This window comes from Phaenicophaeus curvirostris, chromosome 13, assembly GCF_032191515.1.
Source record: "Phaenicophaeus curvirostris isolate KB17595 chromosome 13, BPBGC_Pcur_1.0, whole genome shotgun sequence".
Classification (NCBI taxonomy): Eukaryota; Metazoa; Chordata; class Aves; order Cuculiformes; family Cuculidae; genus Phaenicophaeus; species Phaenicophaeus curvirostris.
Window position 1 is genome coordinate 2,049,817 of NC_091404.1, and position 21,140 is coordinate 2,070,956.

The 21,140-nt window shown below is 55.8% G+C and overlaps 1 protein-coding gene across 1 annotated transcript; it reads right to left on the reverse strand.

Annotated features, from left to right (window-relative positions):
* Positions 1-12,811: 12,811 nt before the first annotated feature.
* On the reverse strand, positions 12,812-17,381 carry LOC138726288 (regulator of cell cycle RGCC-like). Its single transcript, XM_069867930.1, has 5 exons — positions 17,310-17,381; positions 15,878-16,033; positions 15,322-15,402; positions 14,506-14,568; positions 12,812-13,393 (listed from the first exon to the last, which is right to left on the reverse strand). Exons 2-5 carry the CDS (start codon positions 16,029-16,031, stop codon positions 13,386-13,388), a joined length of 306 nt encoding a protein of 101 aa, XP_069724031.1. The 5' UTR covers positions 16,032-16,033; positions 17,310-17,381; the 3' UTR covers positions 12,812-13,385.
* Positions 17,382-21,140: the final 3,759 nt, after the last annotated feature.

The following is a 21,140-nucleotide window of genomic DNA, read 5'->3' on the forward strand; positions in this document are numbered from 1 at the left end:
GCCAGGTGCAAGGTCCTGAACCTGGGTCAGAGCAATCCCAAGCACAAACCCCGGCTGGGCAGAGAATGGATCGGGAGCAGCCCTGAGTAGAAGGCCTCGGGGTGCTGGGTTGAGAAGTTCAACATGAGCTGGCAATGTGCATTCACAACCCATAAACCAACCGTGTCCTGGGCTGCATCCCAAGCAGTGGGACCAGCAGGGACAGGGAGGAGATTCTGCCCCTCTGCTCCACTCTGCTGAGACCAAACCTGGAGCCCTGTGTCCAGTTCTGGAGTCCTCAGCACAGGAAGGACATGGAGCTGTTGGAGCGAGTCCAGAGGAGGCCATGGAGATGATCTGAGGGCTGGAGCACCTCCTGTACAAGGACAGGCTGAGAGAGTTGGGGTTGTTCAGCCTGGAGAAGAGAAGGCTGTGGGGAGACCTTAGAGCAGCCTCCAGTACTGAAAGGGGCTCCAGGGAAGCTGGAGAGGGGCTCTGGGTAAGGGAGGGCAGGGACAGGATGAGGGGGAATGTTTTTGAGCTGCAGGAGGGGAGACTGAGATGAGATCTTAGGGAGAAATATTTTGCTGTGAGGGTGGGGAGGCCCTGGCCCAGGTTGCCCAGAGCAGTGGTGGCTGCCCCATCCCTGGAGGGGTTCAAGGCCAGGTTGGATGGGGCTTGGAGCACCATGGCAGGAGGTTGGAACTGGATGGGGCTAAAGGTCTCTTTCAACCCAAACTATTCTAGGCTTGTATGAATTCCTGTGAGCCCCACACAGGAGGTCCTTGCCCTCAGCCCTCCCCAGAGCAGCCCCATGTCCAGCTCCTGTGGGACTGACAACATCCTCGTTTTCCCATTGAATGAACTTCTCATTTTTTCCCTTCTGGACAAAGCAGCACTGATGTTCTCGTTTGTCCAGCACACAAAAGGCCTGGAAGAACCAGAAACAAACAGGATGGGGAAGTGCAACTTTGAAACCGTGACAGAAAGCAGACTTTCTGCAAAGCAAGAGTCTTTGGGAGAGAGGAGCAGGGCTACAGGGCTGGGGAAGAGAGGGAAGGAGAGGGCTCTGCTCTGCTCCACCAATGTCCTGCTCATCCCAACAGCGACAAGCTCTTGAGCTCTGCCTGGGCTGCTCCACTGAGGATCTTCAGGAAGGGAAACCGGGAGCTGGCTGTTCTTGCAGACGCACTCCACGGAAGGCAGACCCCATCCCTGATTTCCTGTCCATTGTTTTCTCACGTCACCAGCAGAAAGACAAAATCCCCCTGACTGAATGCAAAAGTCAGATCCATCACACGAAGAAAGAAGGGACACTGGGAAGCCACTCATTTCAGGGAAACAGGAAGCCCTGAAATAGCTGAAGCTCGAAACCCGTGGCCAGGGAGGAGCTGGGAGCACCCAGCATCCCACCACATTGTCTGGTCAGCCCCTGCTTTGTCCCCTGGCATCAGGTCAAAGCTGACCATGCAGAGTGCGAGCGGGAAGGAGGGGATGCTCAGCACCGTGAAGACGCAAAGAGGAGAAGAGTTCATCAACTTGGTATTTGCCTGCAGCGACTCCCAGAGATACCTGCCCAGCATGGACCTTCAGAATGTCCTTCCTGTGCTGAGGACTCCAAAGCTGGACACAGGGCTCCAGGTTTGGTCTCGCAGAGCAGAGCAGAGGGACAGAATCCCCTCCCTCCTTGCTGGTCCCACTGCTTTGGATCAGCCCAGGACACGGTTGGTCTCTGGGCTGTGAGCACACATTGCCGGCTCAAAGGAAAACACCTCCAAAAAAAAAAAGCAAACATCACAGAGAAGAGTTGAACTTTAACATCTGAACAAACTGCAGTGGCAGGACATGAAACTCCTGGGACACAGTAAGGAAAGGAGCTGGCACCGGCTGGACATCCTGCTAATGAAGCCAGAAGGAATTCCAAGATAAAAAAAGACATTTCAAGCCCAAAGATCCCTGCCTGACCAGACTGCCAGGCTCTGGGTGCAGAAAATCAGGGTGATTATGGCAAGCAGGGATATTTGCAGGCTTGAATGCAGGTTTGGTGCCAGAGGAACGGTGACACAGGTCTGCACCCTCCTGGTATTAGTTTAATTAGTTTAATTATGAGGTTAATGCCAGCTAAGCCAGCAGGGAGCCCTGCCCAGATCAGCTGTGTTCCTCTGAGCTCACGCAACTGGGACCAGTGTCGGCAACGTCTGCCAAAGGGTTTTGTCTGGGGTGGAAATGGGGCTCCTGCCTTGCGCCCCGAGGTTGCTGCTGGTGGGGCTGCAGGAGGGCAGCAGGAGAAGGTCCAGAGAGATGCAATAACCTTTCCCAGCCATCATCCAGTGCCGCTGAGTGAAATACCAGTGGCTGAGCAGCACGTGAGGCTCGTGCATCCCCGGTCCCTGAAGCCAACCCCTGGCTGAGCAGAACAGAACAATCCCGGGAAGTGACCCACGAGGACGAGGGGACAGGATGCCGCGCTGGCCGCCACCACCGGTATTGTCTCTTTGGATACCTGGGGGATGAAGTCAGAGCTCAGCTCTGTACGGAGGAGCACGAGGTGGGGGATGAGCAGAGAACAGTGGCCGGGAGGAAGAAACAAAGTCCCTCCGATCGCAGCCACCCACCATGGTCTCCACCAGGGTGAGAATCATAGAATCATAGAATCACCAGGTTGGAAGAGACCCACCAGATCATCAAGTCCAACCATTCCTATCAATCACTAAACCATGACCCTCAGCACCTCATCCACCCGTCCCTTAAACCCCTCCAGGGAAGGTGACTCAACCCCCTCCCTGGGCAGCCTCTGCCAGTGCCCAATGACCCTTTCTGTGAAATATTTTTTCCTAATGTCCAGCCTGAACCTCCCCTGGCAGAGCTTGAGGCCATTCCCTCTTGTTCTGTCTCCTGTCACTTGGGACAAGAGTCCAGCTCCCTCCTCTCCACAACCTCCTTTCAGGTAGTTGGAGAGAGCAATGAGGTCTCCCCTCAGCCTCCTCTTCTCCAGGCTAAACACCCCCAGCTCTCTCAGCCGTTCCTCATAAGGCCTGTTCTCCAGCCCCTTCCCCAGCTTCATTGCTCTTCTCTGCACTCGCTCCAGAGACTCAACATCCTTCTTGTGGTGAGGGGCCCAGAACTGAACACAGGATCCAAGGACCTGGAGGACCTTGTCTCCTCTCATCCAGGGATGCTGGCAACCTGGGGGAGGCAGGCAATGCACCCACACCACACTGACCAACCTTGTGGAGCTCTCCTGTCTTTTGGGATCGTGGAATCATAGAATAATTAGGTTGGAAAAGACCTTTGAGACCATCAGCTCCAACAGTACCTGTCAACTACTAATCATATCCCTAAGCAACACAGAGACTCCTCAAGGGCTGACTCCTCGAGTCAGGAAGAGCAGTTACTCCACCGCTGAGGAAACCTCCCAGCCCTGTTCTGCAGCCTGGTCTGAAGGCACAAGCCTCCAGCCCACCCTGGACAAACCTGGCCCATTGCCTACCCTGGTAACTCTTCAAGACACCATCCTGTCACCATGGACACTGCCGACCTTCCCGGGGGTTGCCCCGAGGCACTCAGAGGTGGGGAGCACCCTAGGGTTTTCCTTGGGGCAATGGTGGTTGAAATGAGGGTGAAGGGTGCAAAGCAGGAGCACGACACCCAGCTCTGGTTGTCACTAGTTCTCCCTGTAGCCTGGAGGGACGGGGCTTGGAGCCAGCACTGCACTGTTCACTGCACTGAGGGATTTGAGCACTGAAGGGATTCACACTGGGATGGTCCTTCAGGAATGGGTTGGAACAAGGATGCAGCTCCAAGGCCTGAGAGATGGGTGCAGGGGAGACTCGCTGCTCCTTGGAGAAGATCCTGCTGAAGGCTGGTGGGGCTGAGGACTCCATGAGGCTGTACAGGATGGAGAGACATGTGCAGCCTGGCTTTCTGAACATCCTGTGTGTGACAGAGACCTCCCTCCACTGTGCTGTCCAGTGCTGCTTGGCGAGCTCCATCCTAGCACTGTTCTTCTGTGCAGGCAGCCCAAGCCCACGATGGCCACTGAAGCCCCGACTTCATAGAATCATTAATGTTGAAAGAACCCTCTCAGCTCATCCAATCCAACCATCAGTCCAACCGCACCGTGCCTGCTAAACCCTGTCCCCAAGTGCCAAGGCCATATGGTTTTTGAACCCCTCCAGGGATGGAGACTGCCCTGGGCAAGGACTTTTTGCCTTGCTCATAAGGGTCATGTTGCCATGTTGCTGCCACTGTCAATCAGGATCTGAGGCTGTTCAGCCTGAGCTACAACTCTCCTTGTAGCCCTGAACCAACCAAGCTTTCTCCATCATGCTTTTCACTCTAGCAGCTGGGACGGCCACCCTGGGGACTCCCCCAGAACAACCATGACTCATGATGCCCCAAGTCTCCTATGTCCCCACCGCACCCGTCTGTGGTTTCACATTGCTCCATGACATCGCAGCTAAAATCTGCTGTCTCCATGGTGGGAGCTGTGGGCGAGGACGCTGAAGAGCAGATGGGAGCAGTGACACCGGTCTACGTCACCGCTTTCGGTTCTGGGAAGGAAGTTTGTGGGGAGGAGTTGTAACAAAGAGGAGCAGTCAAAGCCAATCGTCAACCCCCCTTGGGCTTTGGAGGAGGCAAAGCCACCCCACATAATGCAGCAGGGGGTCTTCTGCCTGTGCCAAAGGCAAGGACCAATGTTTGGAGAACATAGAATAGAATCATAGAATCACCAGGTTGGAAAAGACCCACCGGAACATCAAGTCCAACCATTCCTATCAAATACTAAACCATGTCCCTCAGCGCCTCATCCACCCGTCCCTTAAACCCCTCCAGGGAAGGTGACTCAACCCCCTCCCTGGGCAGCCTGTTCCAGTGCCTAATGACCCTTTCCATGAATCTTTTTTCCTGATGTCCAGCCTGAACCTCCCCTGGCAGAGCTTGAGGCCATAATGATGTGAGAGGCAGTTGGGTTCATTATGTCTGGAGGGTCACCACGTCCACCCTCCTTTGGTCACCAAAATGGAGATGATCCTCAGAGCTTGTGTCTGGCTGCACCAACACGGTGGTGAAAGGCATCAGAGATCTGTGCCCCGTCTAGGAAAATATCTCGGGCTCTGCTCTGTGGTCCTGCATTGCCAGGGCTGTTCTTGGGCAGGGATTCAGATGATGGAGACTTTGGCCTTCCCAGGTCCTGCACTGATCCACCTCCTGCAGGTAGGACCTGGGTCAGGCACAGGCAGGGCTGGAAGCTCTGCAGGGAGGGGAGAGGAGAGGGCTGAGAGCAACCTCCAGGCAGGGAGGGAGGAAAGGGCTCAAGAGTTGAGGTGCTCAGCACAGTGAGGGCTGGTTTAGGAGGATCAGCTGATGAGGACCTGGAGCCATCACAAGCAGGTCCTACAGAGGATCGGAGAATTGTTTGGGTTGGAAGGGACCTTAAAGATCGTCTAACTCCACACCCCCTGTGTTGGGCAGGGACACCACTGGATCAGGCTCTCCAAGGTCCATCCAACCTGGCCTTGAACATCTCCAGGGATGGGGCAGCCACAGCTTCCCTGGGCAACCTGTTCCAGTGCTTCACCACCCTCATTGACCTCATATCCAGTCTAAATCTGCCCCTCCCCAGTTTATACCCATTGTCCCCAGTCCTATCACTACAAGCCTTTGTAAAAAGTCCCTCCCCAGCTCTCTTGTAGGTAGAATCATGGACTAGAGGTGATGTTCCCTTCTGCTGCCCCCAGGATGGGACCTTCATGAGCGCTCCCCTTGCTGCTTCCACCCGGCCAGCCCTTGGGGAACTCGCACTCCCAAACCAGTAGGGCTTTTGAGGGGGAATGGGAACTACAGCTGTGCCTGCCCCCACACAGCTCTCCACCTCCAGCCACAAAGCGTGCTGGAAAATGTCACTTTTACAATAGGACCTCTATGAGCCCCACTTCTCCTTTCCCATAAATGTGAGGTTTTCCCCAAAAAACATGTGAGAGAGCTTGCTGGGGAAGAACGGCAGCAGCAAATGGCATCCCCTGGGTTAGGTTATCTCCCAAAATAGTCACAGCCTCTTGCATCACCACGGCCAGACTCTGGGCAGCCAGGGGCTTCCCTCCCCAGAAGGATGTCGTTCCTCTCCAAGATGCTGCCTGGCACAGCCATCTCCGAGCACACAGAATCACAGAATCACAGAATAACCAGGTTGGAAGAGACCCACCGGATCATCGAGTCCAACCGTTCCTATCAAACACTAAACCATATCCCTCAGCACCTCATCCACACACAGCCCTGGGTGGCACCACACGAATGTCCTGGCTGCTGGAGGAGAAAGCACCAGCTGGAGGAGCTCAGCAGGCTAGAGAGGACCAGACAGCCATGGTTACATGAAGGTGAAGAACTTTTTGTGGGACTCCTGAGGTCCTCTGGCTACTCGGTTTTAAGCTCAGCAAGAGCAACAGATTTTGCTGTGGTGTCTTGGTGGAGAAACGCCTTGTTTTACGGGCCGTTCTCTGGGCTGACCCAGTCAGGAGGGTATGATGAATGAAATCCAGCCTATCATTCACGTCTCTAGAGGAACTCTAGTGACTCGATTTGCCCCCACAGAGGCTGGGGAGCTCCCTCCAGGTGGGAGCAACTTCATCGAGGAACTTCTAGCCCAGCAAGTGCCACTTTGAGGGAGCAAGTGCCACTCCATCAGCTTCCATGCACAGACACGTGTATTTCATGTCCTGCCTCCCCATGATGCTTGACGCATTGACGCTTCATCCAACAAAAGCCTCCCCATCCCTTCTTACTGTGAATGCCAGAGATAAGAAAAGCAGGAGGGCCAAGAAACACAGGGAGGCACAGGTGACACTGGCCCAGAGGTTGTCCCCATGGTGGTGGCCACAAGGGACATTTCTAGTTACCCACCATGCAGCAAGGCATAGAGGTGGCTGATTGCCACCCAGCCCCTGTGTGGCTGTGGGCCAGCCCTGTGAAACCTTTCACCCCCATGCCACAGCCTGGCCGTTCAGGTCCCCGGGACGCCAGGAGCTGCTCCTCTGCAAGCTGCAACGCAGCTGGAGCTGAATGTCCCCAGCCTGGAACAGAAGGCTTCCTGAATCATAGAATTGTGGAATAGTTTGGGTTGGAAGGGACCTCAAGGCTCATCCAGTTCCACCCCCTGCCATGGGCAGGGACACTGGATCAGGGGCTCCAAGCCCCATCCAACCTGGCCTTGAACCCCTCCAGGGATGGGGCAGCCACCCCTGCTCTGGGCAACCTGGGCCAGGGCCTCCCCACCCTCACAGCAAAATATTTCTCCCTAAGATCTCATCTCAACCTCCCCTCTTCCAGCTCAAAAACATTCCCCTCATCCTTTCCCTGCACTCCCTGATGAAGAGCCTCTCCCCAGCTTTCCTGGAGCTCCTTTCAGTACTGGAAGATGCTCTAAGGTCTCCCCGCAGCCTCCTCTTCTCCAGGCTGAACAATCTCAACTCTCTCAGCCTGTCCTCGTACAGGAGGCTCTCCAGCCCTTGGATCATCTCCGTGGCCTCCTCTGGCCTCACTCCAACAGCTCCATGTCCTTCCTGTGCTGAGGACTCCAGAACTGGACACAGGGCTCCAGGTTTGGTCTCACCAGAGTGGAACAGAGGGGCAGAATCTCCTCCCTGTCCCTGCTGGTCCCACAGCTTGGGATGCAGCCCAGGATGTGGAAGGCCCTATGGAAGTGTGTACAGGACCTACTGGAGCAGGACAGTGCCTGCTGCACCAGCAAATAACCACCACTGTCTAGAAAGGCTGGGTTTGCAGCAAGACTTGACGGAGGAGGCGCAGGCAGGAGGTCTGTGCAGTTACCTCATCTCTGGTTAGCCACTTCCCGTCCCTCGGCAGCCCTGCACGTTGCTCTTGCTTCTAAGAAAACAAGCAGGCAGAGACCACAGGGCGGGGAACACGTGGCTGGAAGTGATGCCAGCCTTGCAGGTGGACCCGTGCAGGCACCATGTGCCAGCTCCAGCCTGGCTGGGCTTCTTGTCCTCTGACCACGGCAGGATGGGAGCTGCAACTAGACCAGCCTGGACCAGCAGCTCCCAGGTGATGCCGAGGGGCTGACCATCCCTGGCAGCTCCAGCACCCTCAACTCCCGGTGCCTTGGGAGGGTGGATTACTAGCCTGGCATGTCCAAAGCATTCTCAAGACTCTTTGCAGAGCCCTATACAAAGTCCACCTGGCCCTGTTGTTCCCAGAGCTCTTTGGCCCAAGTCCAGCCTCCTCCAAGCTGGTGGTGGAAGAGAGACCCAGGGGAGGAACTGACATTTTACAGGACGTGCTCCTTCACCCTGATCGTTTTTGCAGCATCTCCACTGCACGCACACACAGGGGCTATCCTAGCGTCCCCTCCAACTGCCCTGGTCAGCCCAAGCCCTCTCTCCTTTGGGTTTTCAGCGACCCAAGCGTGGCCAGGAGGCACTAGTACCCTTGGGGCTGCACAACAGCCCTTGGACATTGGTCATCTCATGGGCCGGTGGATGCCGTAGCACCCATCTCAGTGTCCCCAACTCCTGCCTGGGCTCCCCAGGACAAATATCCCCCACCCTGTGCCAGCAGAGGACTTGCTGGAGCCCCTGTGCCCAGAGGGATCTTCTTGCAGCGACGTGCTAACCCAAGGGTTGGGTGGGCTGAGCATCACTGCTGCTGTGTGGGTGCAGGCTGGGTGGGACAGTTCTAGCATTAAGTCCCACATCACCATTGCTATGAGGTGCCCAATGCCAGCCCCCCTGTTCCTCCCAGCACCAGCTCAAACAGATGCCAACAGCCGCATCACCAGGTGCAGGAGGTACCACAAGCCCCAAAGAGGACCCTGCACAAGGTGGTGGATTGTGGATGACACTAGGCTGGGTGGAAGTGTGGATCTGCTGGAGGGTCGGGAGGCTCCAAAGAGATCTGAACAGGCTGGACCGCTGGGCTGAGACCAAGGGCATGAGGTTTAACAAGGCCAAATGCCGGGTCCTGCACTTGGGGCACAACAACCCTGAGCAGCTCGAGACTAGGAGAAGTCTGGCTGGAAAGCTGCCTGGAGGAGAGGGATTTGGGGGTGTTAGTTGACAGTGACAGAACATGAGCCAGCAGGGGCCCAGGTGGCCAAGAAGGCCAATGGCATCTTGGCTTGGATCAGACACGGCGTGACCAGCAGGGCCAGGGAGGTTCTTTTCCCTCTGTACTCGGCACTGGTGAGACCGCTCCTCAAATCCTGTGTTCAGCTCTGGGCCCCTCACCACAAGAAGGATGTTGAGGCTCTGGAGCGAGTCCAGAGAAGAGCAACGAAGCTGCTGAGGGGGCTGGAGAACAGGCCTTACAAGGAGCGTCTGAGAGAGCTGGGGGTGTTTAGGCTGGAGAAGAGGAGGCTGAGGGGAGACCTCATTGCTCTCTACAACTACCTGAAAGGAGGTTGTGGAGAGGAAGGAGCTGGGCTCTTCTCCCAAGTGACAGGGGACAGGACAAGAGGGAATGGCCTCAAGCTCCGCCAGGGGAGGTTTAGGCTGGACATCAGGGAAAAGTATTTCACGGAAAGAGTCACTGGGCACTGGCAGAGGCTGCCCAGGGAGGGGGTTGAGTCACCTTCCCTGGAGGGGTTTAAGGGATGGGTGGATGAGGTGCTGAGGGATGTGGTTTAGTGATTGATAGGAACAGTTGGACTCGATGATCCAGTGGGTCTTTTCCAACCTGGTGATTTTATGATTCTATAAGGTGGCCATCTCAGCCTTGTGGAGCGGGCGGCACCCGTGGAGCCTGCCTGATTCGAGGAAAGCCGGGGTGAAACCCAAACTCCCCTCCTGGCAACACCCACAACAAACAACCCTCCTGGAGCTTTGCTGCGTCTGCTAGTTTGCTGCAGGGGATGCATCAGCTGCGTCATGTTTGGGAGTTGGAAGTAATTCTATCTGCAGCTGCTTCGCAACATCTGCAGATGGTGCGATGGGGGCGAGCGGCGCCCAGGAAGGCGACAGTGTGGCATTTCCCAGCTCAGCATTGAGCTTCACCCTGACCCAGACAGAAACAGCGCAGCTGGGGAGTGGGCTGTGGAAAAATCCCCTTCCCACACGGGCTCCGATGGTGCCTGTGTAAGACCCAGAAGCAGAATGAGACCGTGGGTGAGACACCAGAGTCAGAGTGAGATCAACGGGGTGAAATGCCTGTGTGCAATGAGTAAGAGGGGAAAAATGGTCCTTGGTGATACTGGGTGGGGGCTGCTGTCACCAGTGTGCACAGCAGGGACAGTCCCTGCAGTGAAGGGACAGGGAGGAGTAAGATTAAAATCAAGAACAAAAGCACAAGCAGTAATAGGGTGGTGGGAACCTGGCAAATGAAACTTGGTCTCAAGTTGTGCCAGGGAAGGTTTAGATTGGATTTCATGGAAATTTTCTTTACCCAAACTGTGGAGAAGCCCTGGCAGAGGTTGCCCAGGGCAGTGGTGGAGTCTCCATCCCTGGAATGGTTCAAAACCTGTGTGGCCCTGGGGCACATCTCCATCCTGTCTTCTGGCTGCCCCTTGCTGGGGCATCAGTTTGGGAGGTGGATCAGTGTCCGTGTCACACAGCACCAAGGGGGGAATGACAGCAGAAAGTGTCTCCAGGTGGGACCTACTCTGCACAGAGCTGTGCTGGGGCAGCTCGGAAGTCGTAGAATCATGGAATGGTTTGGGTTGGAAAGGACCTTAAAGCCCATCAAGTTCCACCCCCTGCCATGGGCAGGGACACCTCCCACTGGATCAGGGGCTCTAAGCCACATCCAACCTGGCCTTGAACCCCTCCAGGGACGGGGCAGCCACCACTGCTCTGGGCAACCTGGGCCAAGCCCTCCCTGATCTTACCATGAAGAATTTCTTCCTAAAGTCTAGTCTAAATCTTCCCTCTTCCAATTTGAAGCCATTCCCCCTCTTCCTATCACTCCAGGCCCTTGTAAAAAAGGTTCCTCCCCAGCTTTCCTGGAGCCCCTTTCACAGCACTGGAAGCCGTTCTAAGGTCTCCCCACAGCCTTCTCTTCTCCAGGCTGAACAACCCAAACTCTCTCAGCCTGTCCTCGTACAGGAGGTGCTCCAGCCCTTCAATCATCTCTGCGGCCTCCTCTGGATCGCTCCAACAGCTCCATGTCCTTCCTGTGCTGAGGACTCCAGAACTGGACACAGGGCTCCAGGTTTGGTCTCACAGAGCAGAGCAGAGGGCAGAATCCCCTCCCTGTCCCTGCTGGTCCCACTGCTTGGGCTGCAGCCCAGGACACAGTTGGTCCCCACCATGCTCCTGCCCTCCCTCCCAAGTGCTTGAGTCTGCAGGATTACTGTGTGCTCAGCAGGCGTCTGCTGCAGCGCTAAGCCCAGGCTGGCAGATTAGATGACCAACATCCTCCTGATCAGCACCCCATGAACCAAAGGGGCGAAGGAAGAAGCTAAAACCGCTTTGCTTCCTGCTCAGACAGTTGCAACACAGCCGCATGCGGTCCTGGTGCACGTGGACATCACAGGGAAGGGAGAGTAGAGCCCCACGGTCCCCTGAGCTCCTCCTGCTCAACCCCACTGCTTGCAGGGCAGCTTCTGGGGAGGGGAAACCCAGGGCTGGACTGAGCATCCCTCACAAGTGACAGATCTTACTCCAAGCTCAGCTGCTCCAGGTCCATCTCCCTTCTGGGGCATTTCCTCATCAACAGCATCTTCTGCCTGCCCCAGTGAGCCACCCACCTGGCAGGAACACAGGGAGACATCCTGCAGCACTGCAAATCATCATCCCCTGGAGAACTTGTTGCAGGCATTGCTGCAAGTGATAATAACCAAAGAAAGCATCACCAGGGTCACCTCCCACCAGAGCGAGAGGAGTGGGCAGTGGCTCATCTCCCCTAGCAGATGGAGGTGGAAAGGTGTGGACTCCTCCCTCCTGTCCCACCCTGCTGTCGAAGAGCCAGAGCCCAAACGATGGCATGTTCCAGCAGCTGCCTTGGCCATTTACCCACCTTGCAGCTCCTGGTGAGCTGCATGACTCCAGCTCTCCTCTCTCCAGTGGTGTCAGGGCCATGAACCAGACCAGATCTAGCTCAGTTGGAGCAGTCAAGCTCCCTGCAACCAGCTCCTGAGGTTGCTCCTGGGGAACCCAAGATCCCAGAGTGCCATACATGGAGCTCAGAGCACACACAGGGCAGCTCAGCCTGCTCTACCTCAGCCAGGTGTAGGTAAGGAAGACTGGGATGAGGTTTCCTTATCACTCACACTCCTTCAGGCAGACAAATGCTGCTGAATTTCCTTCTCTGAGGCCTCTCCCCTCATCTCTCCGATGTCCCACTGCCTGGCAGCCCCCAGGGCTAGGGCAGATCACATCCATAGAATCATAGAATGGTTTGGTTGGAAAACACCTTTGAGATCAGTGAGTCCAACCATACCTGTCCACCACTGAACCAGATCCCCGAGCACCTTGTCTGCTCATCTGTTAAATGCCTCCAGGGACAGGGACTCCACTACTGCCCTGGGAAGCTGTTCCAGTGCCTGAGAACTCTTTCGGTGAAGACATTTTTCCTAATATCCAATCTAAACCTTCCCTGGTGCAATTTGAGGCCATTTCCTCTCACATCCTACTGCTTCTTACTTGGGAGCAGAGCCCAGCAACCACCTCGCTCCAACCTCCTTTCAGGAGCTGCAGAGAGCGATGAGGTCTCCCCTCAGCCTCCTCTTCTCCAGGCTAAGCAACCCCAGGTCCCTCAGCTGCTCCTCCTAAGACTCCAGCCCCTTCCCCAGCTCTGTTGCCCACTTCCAGCCCTGCAGGAAGCTGCAAAGAAGACTCCATGGGAAAAGGTTGGGCACAAACACACGCAGACCAGCACAAAGACTCAAAATCCCATTCATAAAAATCCATCCCATCTGTACAGAGCAGAACCCCCTTTTTACAGTATTTACAGCAGCAATCGGGGCAGCGGCACTTGGGGTGTGGGCAGGGGCTCTATTTGATGCTCTCGGTGCAAAGTGAAGATCCAGCAGTGATTGTCACTGCAGATGCCACCGCAGGAATAGGCTTTCCTGACCTTCAAGGGGACACTGAGCTCTCATCGATGCTCTGCAGCCTCATCTTCCCTGAAAAACACCCAGTGGCTTCCACAGTGGCACAGACTCCAACTCCACACAGTCACCAGGGCTGCCACCCGCCTCAAAAGGCAGTGTCCCCAGCAAGAGCTCAGCCCATCTCATGCTGGCAGAGTCCTCTCCTGCAGGCAGGGGCACAGCATGGCCCAGCAGCACCACAGCCCAGCGCCCACACCGCTGCTGGATCAGTCCCTGGCACAGCAGAGCCATCACCCAGGCAGGTGGGGGCTGGCAGGGGCACAGAAGCAGAGGCTGCGTGGGGGAGGCACGGGGCTCGTCTGTTGGTGCTCCGCTCCAAAGTTGCCACCAAAACCACAGCTCACATCTCTGTAGGATAATCAAGGGTTGGGGGAAAAAAAAATGCTTAATAAGATGAGGGCTGCACGGTGCACCGGAACCCCCCAGGCATCACCAGCAGCAGGGTTAGAGCAGAAACCGTAGAATGGTTTGGGGTGGAAGGAACCTCACAGCCCATCCAGTCCCACCCTCTACCATGTGCAGGGACGCCTCCCACTCGATCAGGGGCTCCAAGCCCCATCCAACCTGGCCTTGAACACCTCCAGGGATGGGGCAGCCACCACTGCTCTGGGCAACCTGGGCCAGGGCCTCCCCACCCTCACTGCGAAGAGTTTCTTCCTAATGTCTAGTCTAAATCTTTTCCCCTCCAATTTAAAGCCATTAAAAATCTGCTGGGGGGTGTTGGTCTGGTCCCCTTCCCGTGCCTCCGGGCCAGCAGAAACTGCGCTTCCCACCAGCCACCTCATTTTAGACACCCAGAAAGGAAAAGAAAGGAACAGATACTGAGAACTGTGATTTCTGCAGCATGCCAAGGGGGAAATATCTGACTTTTTATCTTTTAAATCAAGTTCTCTCTGCCCCCAGGCTGTCACGCAGGACCCCACATAGCTCCACAGGGCTGTTTTTTTCTAGGCTGGAGTATAACCACATGGAAACAGACTTTTCGTCCTGCTCAGCTTCCCTGCCAGCCATAGCAAAGAGAAGCCTTTGAGCAGCAGCTAGATTGATGCTGTAGGCAGAGAGCTGTGAGCATCTGTACATCTACATGAAAATGCCACCAACTCTGCAGGTCGTGCCACCTTTTTAGCAGGCTTTCCTTGTCAGGACCAGTCTTAGATCTTCACATCCCCAGCCCCGCACCACCTAGGGGAAACTGAGGCACCAGAGAGAGAAGTCACTCAAGAGGTGGAATTTCTGCCCCAGCTGAAAGAGCTTGAAGGGTGGTGGCAGGGGGTGACATTCAGAGTAGCCCCTTCCCAAAGAAAAGATAGAAGGATTCCAGCCCCACAGCCAAGGTCAGGCTCTGAGCCCCAGCGAGGAGAGGTGCTGGGCCAGGCTCTGCCAAGCCAGAGAAGCTCCAGCCCCGGCATCTGGTCACGCTGGATGCTTGGGAAGCACAAGGGTCAGAGCTGCGTACGTACCCTCCAACACTTTATCCAGATCCGCAATGAACTCCTCCAGCTCCTGTGTGTCTCCAAGCTTAGCTAGCAGAGAGAAACACACCATCAGGTCTCTCCCATTCCCTCTCCCTAGCTCTCATTTGGGAGAAAAAAAAGATCTTTACTCCTTGCTTCTAACCACAATCTGCTTCTGTAGCAGCCAGGTGGAGGCGGGTAGAAAGGCTGCACGTGCCACGGGCAGCAATCACTGCACAGCTTGAGGGCAACAGGGCACGAAAAGCCCAGGACTAACTTGGAGCTGCAGAAAAGCAGCATTTCCACCTCCCACCCCACCTCTGCCCCTAATCTCAGCCCCAGGCTCTTGGGGGAGGATGGCACCCACAGGTATCGCGCAGATCGGCATCCCACCACCCAGCCAGGAGTGCTTCAGGCTCACCATGGGGGAACACGGAGAGGCAGGGCATGTCCTCCCATGCGCATGGGGTTGGTCAGAGCCAGACTGGGTCCATGCGCATTGGGAAGGGTGCTCACCTTCCCTGTGCTGTCACCCCTGAATGATCCTGCAGTTCCCAGTTCAGGAACCAAGCCTGTCACCGAGAACCTCCAAAATAAACTTCTTGCTCAGTCTAGCCTTGACTAGGAATGTGCCAGTCCAATGTCATACCTCTTCCAGGATGCTCCTGGGACGCCAGGGCTCATTCCCACCTCCAAATCCTGCAGGCTCCCATTGGCATCTCCTGCCCCCTCCCCCAGGACAGCCCATTACTGCTGAACCAAGCCAAGCATGTAGAAGGAAGCCCTGGCAAACAGCCCTTCAGAGAGGTCTTTCAGCCTCACCTTTGGAGGGGTGAGCATTGGCAGGAGTGTTGAGGTCCTCCTCACTGGAGTTGAGGCTGCTTCCTGGGGATGTGCTGGTACCTGCAGACATAGAGTATCAGCCATGCTCCACAGCCACCTTATAAAGAAACTGTGAGACTAGGGACCGATCCTGTGTGTGGCACAGGGCACCTGGTCCACCCTCGCTCTTGATCAGCCCATCTGTGCTTCCCCTGCTGCAAGGAATGCTTGGGAAAGGGAACTGAGCTTCTCTGCCAGAAGGCAGCACCAGAGGCTGATGGGCATGGCCATGGGGACTCCTCGGGGTCATTCCAGCAAAGTGGTTCCCTCCAAGTTCCCAGTTATCTCAAGCCTCGCAGCAGCCAACCCAGCAGAAGGGGCCCCAGCAGATGTTGGTGGGTCCTGGACCAGGATCCAGTGATCATCACCCCATGTTACTCATCCAGCCCTTGAGAGATGAGTCAGGCAGGCAACTCAGAGATGGAAGGAGGAACCCCAGAGCTACCAAAGCAACCCCGTCCCGAGACACGCTGTCATCCCCCAGCCCCAGACTCACTCTCCAACTCATCGATGCCACTGTCGTACACACTGTTTCCCGCTTTCTTCTTCAGCTCCTCCAGGTGCTGCTTGTATTGGCACGTGGCGCCTCGGTCAAAGTCCTCCATCACCTCATCAAACTCCCGCAGGAGGTCACTGAGCTCATCAGCCATCACTGGGGGAAAATTCAATGCAGGGAGGTGTTTGGGGCACACACTGGGCAGGCAGCCCCAGCAAAAGCCTCCTGGAAGCAGGACCAGGCTGGGCACGAGGCAGACCCAAGCTCCTGGCAGTCAAGCTCCCAGCTCTTGCTCCACACAGCAAGTTCTTCTAGTTGGAGGTGTCCCTGCCCACTGCAGGGGGGTGGAACTGGGTGGGCTTTGAGGTTCTTTCCAACCCAAACCATTCTCTGATTCTATGATTGAAGTTCAGGGCTGATATTGCCCCTCATCACACCCCTTCCTCCCAAAGCTCTGTGCATACCCTGCTCCTCGGACAGCTCAGCCACCCTTCCAGCTTGTCCCACAGCCGAGCAGGGGACCAACGGAGTAAGATCAGGTTCCGGGCTGGGTCTGGATCCAAGCCAGCTTCTTCCTCTGTCTTCTGGGGAGTCTACAGCAGGGCTATGGGAAGCCTGGGTGACCAGGAGCTGCTCCCCAGGGCTGTGGTGGGCTCAGGCTTTCTCTCAAACCTGCATGTGCTGGAAGGGACCACGGGTGGGTTGATGGTCCTGGCTATGGTGATGTGAAGCCAGAGGATGGAGCCGGGGGGATGGAACCCTGGGAGATGTCAACGTGGAGGGGGCTCCATCCTACACTCTGATACCCCAAATGCTGACAAACTCATTCCCTAAGACTTGGTTTTGGAGTTCTAGAAAGCGAGCATCCTATCTCAGTCTGGGGAACACAATGAGTGAGCTCCATCACTCCAGCGCAGTGAGACAGGAGCTGAGACAGGGGGGATAAATGGATAAACTTATGGATAAATTTTCCCAGAATTTTAAAACATATTCTATCACTTTCCAAGGACTCATTCTAACATTATTCTGAACTTCACAACATTCAAATCTCTGCTAACCTGGAGCTCTGGCTCCAGCTCTGCCTGCCCTTGCCTTGAGATGGGGAAAGGCTCCAAACAGAGGGGAGCACAGGAGAAAACACATCTATTCAGCACAGACCACACTGAACACAAGACATTATCATCACCATGGAGTGAACAGTGCCAGGAAAAAACACCATTTCAAAGAAAACCTGCTATAAAAACCATGCCAAGAGGGACACACGCTCTAACTTCCAAAAAAATACAGCCACATCGACAAAACTGAGCTCTGCTTTAGCTTAAATGAAAAAAAATGCTTTTTTTCTCAGGCGGCGCTGCAAGCTGGGGACAATCCGAGGGGAGAAGAGGGGAGGCTGGGGGTGCAGAGCTGGAGGGGACAGGCAAACACTCACCTGGGCTGGTCCGGGCTGGGGCGGCGGCAGCTCCTGGGGCGGCAGCAGCTTTTAGCGGGTCTGATGGGCGGGGAGGGGGCGGCACCGCGGCTCCCCCCGCCCCGCTGGCCCCGGGGGAGGAGAATCCGACAATCCTGGGCTAAATCATAGAGTCATGGAACGGTTTGGGTCAGAAAGGACCTCAAAGCCCATCCAGTCCCACCCCTGCCATGGGCAGGGACACCTTCCACTGCATCAGGGGCTCCAAGCCCCATCCAGCCTGGCCTTGAACACCTCCAGGGATGGGGCAGCCACCCCTGCTCTGGGCAACCTGGGCCACGGCCTCCCCACCCTCATGAAACAAAATGTGAGCCGGCAACATGTGCTCCCAGCCCAGAAACCACCCGTGTCCTGGGCTGCACCCTGAGCAGTGGGAGCAGCAGGGAGGGAGGGGATCCTGCCCCTCTGCTCCCCTCCGTGAGACCAAACCTGGAGCCCCGTGTCCAGTTCTGGAGTCCTCAGCACAGGGAGGACATGGAGCTGTTGAAGCGAGGCCAGAGGAGGCCACGGAGATGATCCGAGGGCTGGAGAACCTCCTGTATGAGGACAGGCTAAGATAGTTGAGGTTGTTCAGCCTGGAGAAGAGAAGGCTGTGGGGAGACCTTAGAGCAGCTTCCAGTCCCCTTTCAGGGCTCCAGGAAAGCTGGGGAGGGGCTCTTCATCAGGGAGGGCAGGGATGGGACGAGGAGGAATGGTTTTCATCTGAAAGAGGGGAAACTGAGACACAGCTCCTTTCTGGGAGCTGCAGAGAGCAATGAGGTCTCCCCTCAGCCTCCTCTTCTCCAGGTTAAACAGCCCAAGGTCCCTCAGCCATTCCCAGAACCCCTGGGCTGCAGCCCCTTCTCCTGCTCGGTTCCCTTCTCTGGACACACTTCATGAATGATGATGCTTTGCAACGGATTTGTCAAGCGGGGCTGATTTTGTGAGGCTGAAACAAAATGAGTGATAAGCAAATCCTTCTGGCTGGTGGGCAGTGACAGCCCATGAGATTTTGAGGCAGAAAAAACCCCTGTAGGGCTCAGAGGAATCAGCTCCTGGGCAAAGAGCAGCGCCGGGCTGCCCTCAAGCGGAGTTTTTAGCATCAGCAGCGACAGCTGGTGTTGAGCAGCTTTCAGGTCTTGTGATGTGCTGGTGGAGAGGTCCTGCAGTGATTTTTCTATCTTCAAAAGTAAGAGGAGAAGGACAGCATGCTCCCAGGAGAGCCCCAAGAGCCCTCTTCTGCCCACTGTTATGGCGATGGGGGAAAATAAACATCAGAAGGACTTTTCTTGCAAAGGAAAGAGCCACCTAGTGTTCCAGCATCCCTGTCCCATTCAGGTTATCATAAATTGGATTGTGATTCAGCCCGTCTATCAAGGAGCCTTCACAGCAATGACTGGATGCTCTTGTAGACTCCTGTTGTAACACTCAGTGGTGACCACAAGACTTTCAGCCACCTTTTAAATCCTTGTATGGCTTCCAAGGGGGCAACCATGCAAAGACAGGTCAACACTAGAGTCTTGCAAAGACCTGTTGGCTGAGGATCTGCAGTCCCCATGTCTCCTGCACCCTCCAGTGTTGCAGCGCGTCCTTCCCAAGTGCCATGAATGCCTTAGAGGTCATGCGGTGCTCCACTATCATTTCTCACCCTCAGTTCCTGGAGAGAGGTGCTTGGCAAAAGCAGTGGAAGAACAAGTTACAGCTCAGAAGAATCAAGGGAGAGAAGCCAAAGGGGTGTTGCTGACAACAGCCTGCGCCACAGCCACGTTCTAAGGTGACTTGCTGAGGTGATGAGGAATGAGGAAATGTTTGCTGTGTTTGGGTTTTTCTTTTTTTGATACTAATAAAAATGATGAAAAACATGCAGTGGAGGCAGCCACCACTGCTCTGGGCAACCTGGGCCAGGGCCCCACCACCCTCACAAGAAAACATTTCTCCATAAGATCTCATCTAAATCTACCCCCTTGCAGCTCAAAACTGTTCCCCCTTGTCCTGTCTCTGCACTCCCTGATCCAGAGCCCCTCCCCAGCTTTCCTGGAGCCCCTTTCAGCACTGGAAGCTGCTCTAAGGTCTCCCCACAGCCTTCTCTTCTCCAGGCTGAACAACCCCAACTCTCTCAGCCTGTCCTCGTACAGGAGGTGCTCCAGCCCTCGGATTATCTCCGTGGACTGCTCTGGACTCGCTCCAACAGCTCCATGTCCTCCCTGAGCTGAGGACGCAGGCACAGGGCTCCAAGTTTGGTCTCAGCAGAGCGGAGCAGAGGGGCAGAATCCCCTCCCTCCCTGCTGCTCCCACTGCTCGGGATGCAGCCCAGGACACGGTTCTCATTAGGCATTACTGTTAACGGACACAGGCTGTTATGGTTGACAGGAGATAACCAGTCACACCACATGGGAACAGTGAGACCTGTGCTGGCTGTTGGCTGAGGAGTGGAGAGTCGCGCTGACACACCAAGGGTTTCTAGGAAGAGCTCTGGGACATCCCCCAGAAGGTCTGCTCTTGCAGCAAGTAGAATACTGCACTCTGTCTGCACAGAGCAGCCGCTGCCTCCTTGGAGATGCTGCTGATGCTTGAGTGTGCTGATGACCTTCAGCAGAGTCATGGTGTCCTGCGATTATCCGCTTCTGCAGACTCAACAGCACTGCTTATCTCTGGAGCTTGTCAGTTCTTGGAAGGCTTTCACCAGCTATCTCTCAGCACATGCTTCTCTCCACAGCCTGCTGTTCTCTGGGAACTCCTTCTCCGCCCATCCTGACAGTACCTGTAAACAGGGAAGGGACTTTACAAAGCAAGAGCTCAGTCCTGAGCGGTGCAGCTGAGAAGATGAAGTACCATGAGATAGATACCATCCTCTGGACAGATGCAGCTGAGGCTCTGGTGGAATAGCTCATCCCCGGCAGGCCAGGGGCAATGAAAGGCCCCTGCATTCATTAATGATCCTTTCAGTGCTATCAGGGTTAGCCGAAGCCATGACATGAGCCAAGCCATGGGCTCCTTGCTCACAAACAGAGCAAGACACCAGCAGGGCTGGAGCACAAGGCAGCACCAAGGTCCAACCGAGAGGGAGGTCCAGAGAAACAGGGCTGCTAAAAGCCAGGTCCTGGGCCCTGGGACCATGGCTGGAGCTTCCTGCCTTGATGGACCCTTGCTCTGTACACTCACATCCAGCCTTAGGACAAATCCAAACATCCCAACCACGAATCCAGGCTGGGTGGAGAATGGACTGAGAGCAGCCCTGAGGGGAAGAACTTGGGGTGCTGGGGATGAGAAGCTGGACACGAGCCGGTAACCTGTGTTTGCAGCCCAGAAACCACCCGTGTCCTGGGCTGCATCCCAAGCAGTGGGACCAGCAGGGAGGGAGGGGATTCTGCCCCTCTGCTCCGCTCTGGTGAAACCAAACCTGGAGCCCTGTGTCCAGTTCTGGAGTCCCCAGCACAGGAAGGACATGGAGCTGTTGGAGCGAGTCCAGAGGAGGACATGGAAATGATGTGAGGGCTGGAGCAGCTCCTGTATGAGGCCAGGCTGAGAGAGTTGGGGTTGTTCAGCCTGGAGAAGAGAAGACTGTGGGGAGACCTTAGAGCATCTTCCAGTACTGAAAGGGGCTCCAGGAAAGCTGGGGAGGGGCTCTGGATCAGGGAGGGCAGGGACAGGATGAGGGAAATGGTTTTGAGCTGCAAGAGGGGAGATTGAGATGAGATCTTAGGCAGAAATGGTTTGGTGCGAGGGTGGGGAGGCCCTGGCCCAGGTTGCCCAGAGCAGTGGTGTCTGCCCCATCCCTGGAGGGGTTCAAGGCCAGGTTGGATGGAGCTTGGA

Excerpts from the sequence above, each read along its gene's own strand:
- LOC138726288 (XM_069867930.1), bottom strand. The coding sequence starts at position 16,031 with ATGGCTGATGAGCTCAGTGACCTCCTGCGGGAGTTTGATGAGGTGATG. Across the intron at positions 15,403-15,877 it reads TGGCATCGATGAGTTGGAGA|GTACCAGCACATCCCCAGGA; the intron begins GTGAGTCTGGGG and ends CTATGTCTGCAG. Across the intron at positions 14,569-15,321 it reads CAATGCTCACCCCTCCAAAG|CTAAGCTTGGAGACACACAG; the intron begins GTGAGGCTGAAA and ends TCTCTCTGCTAG.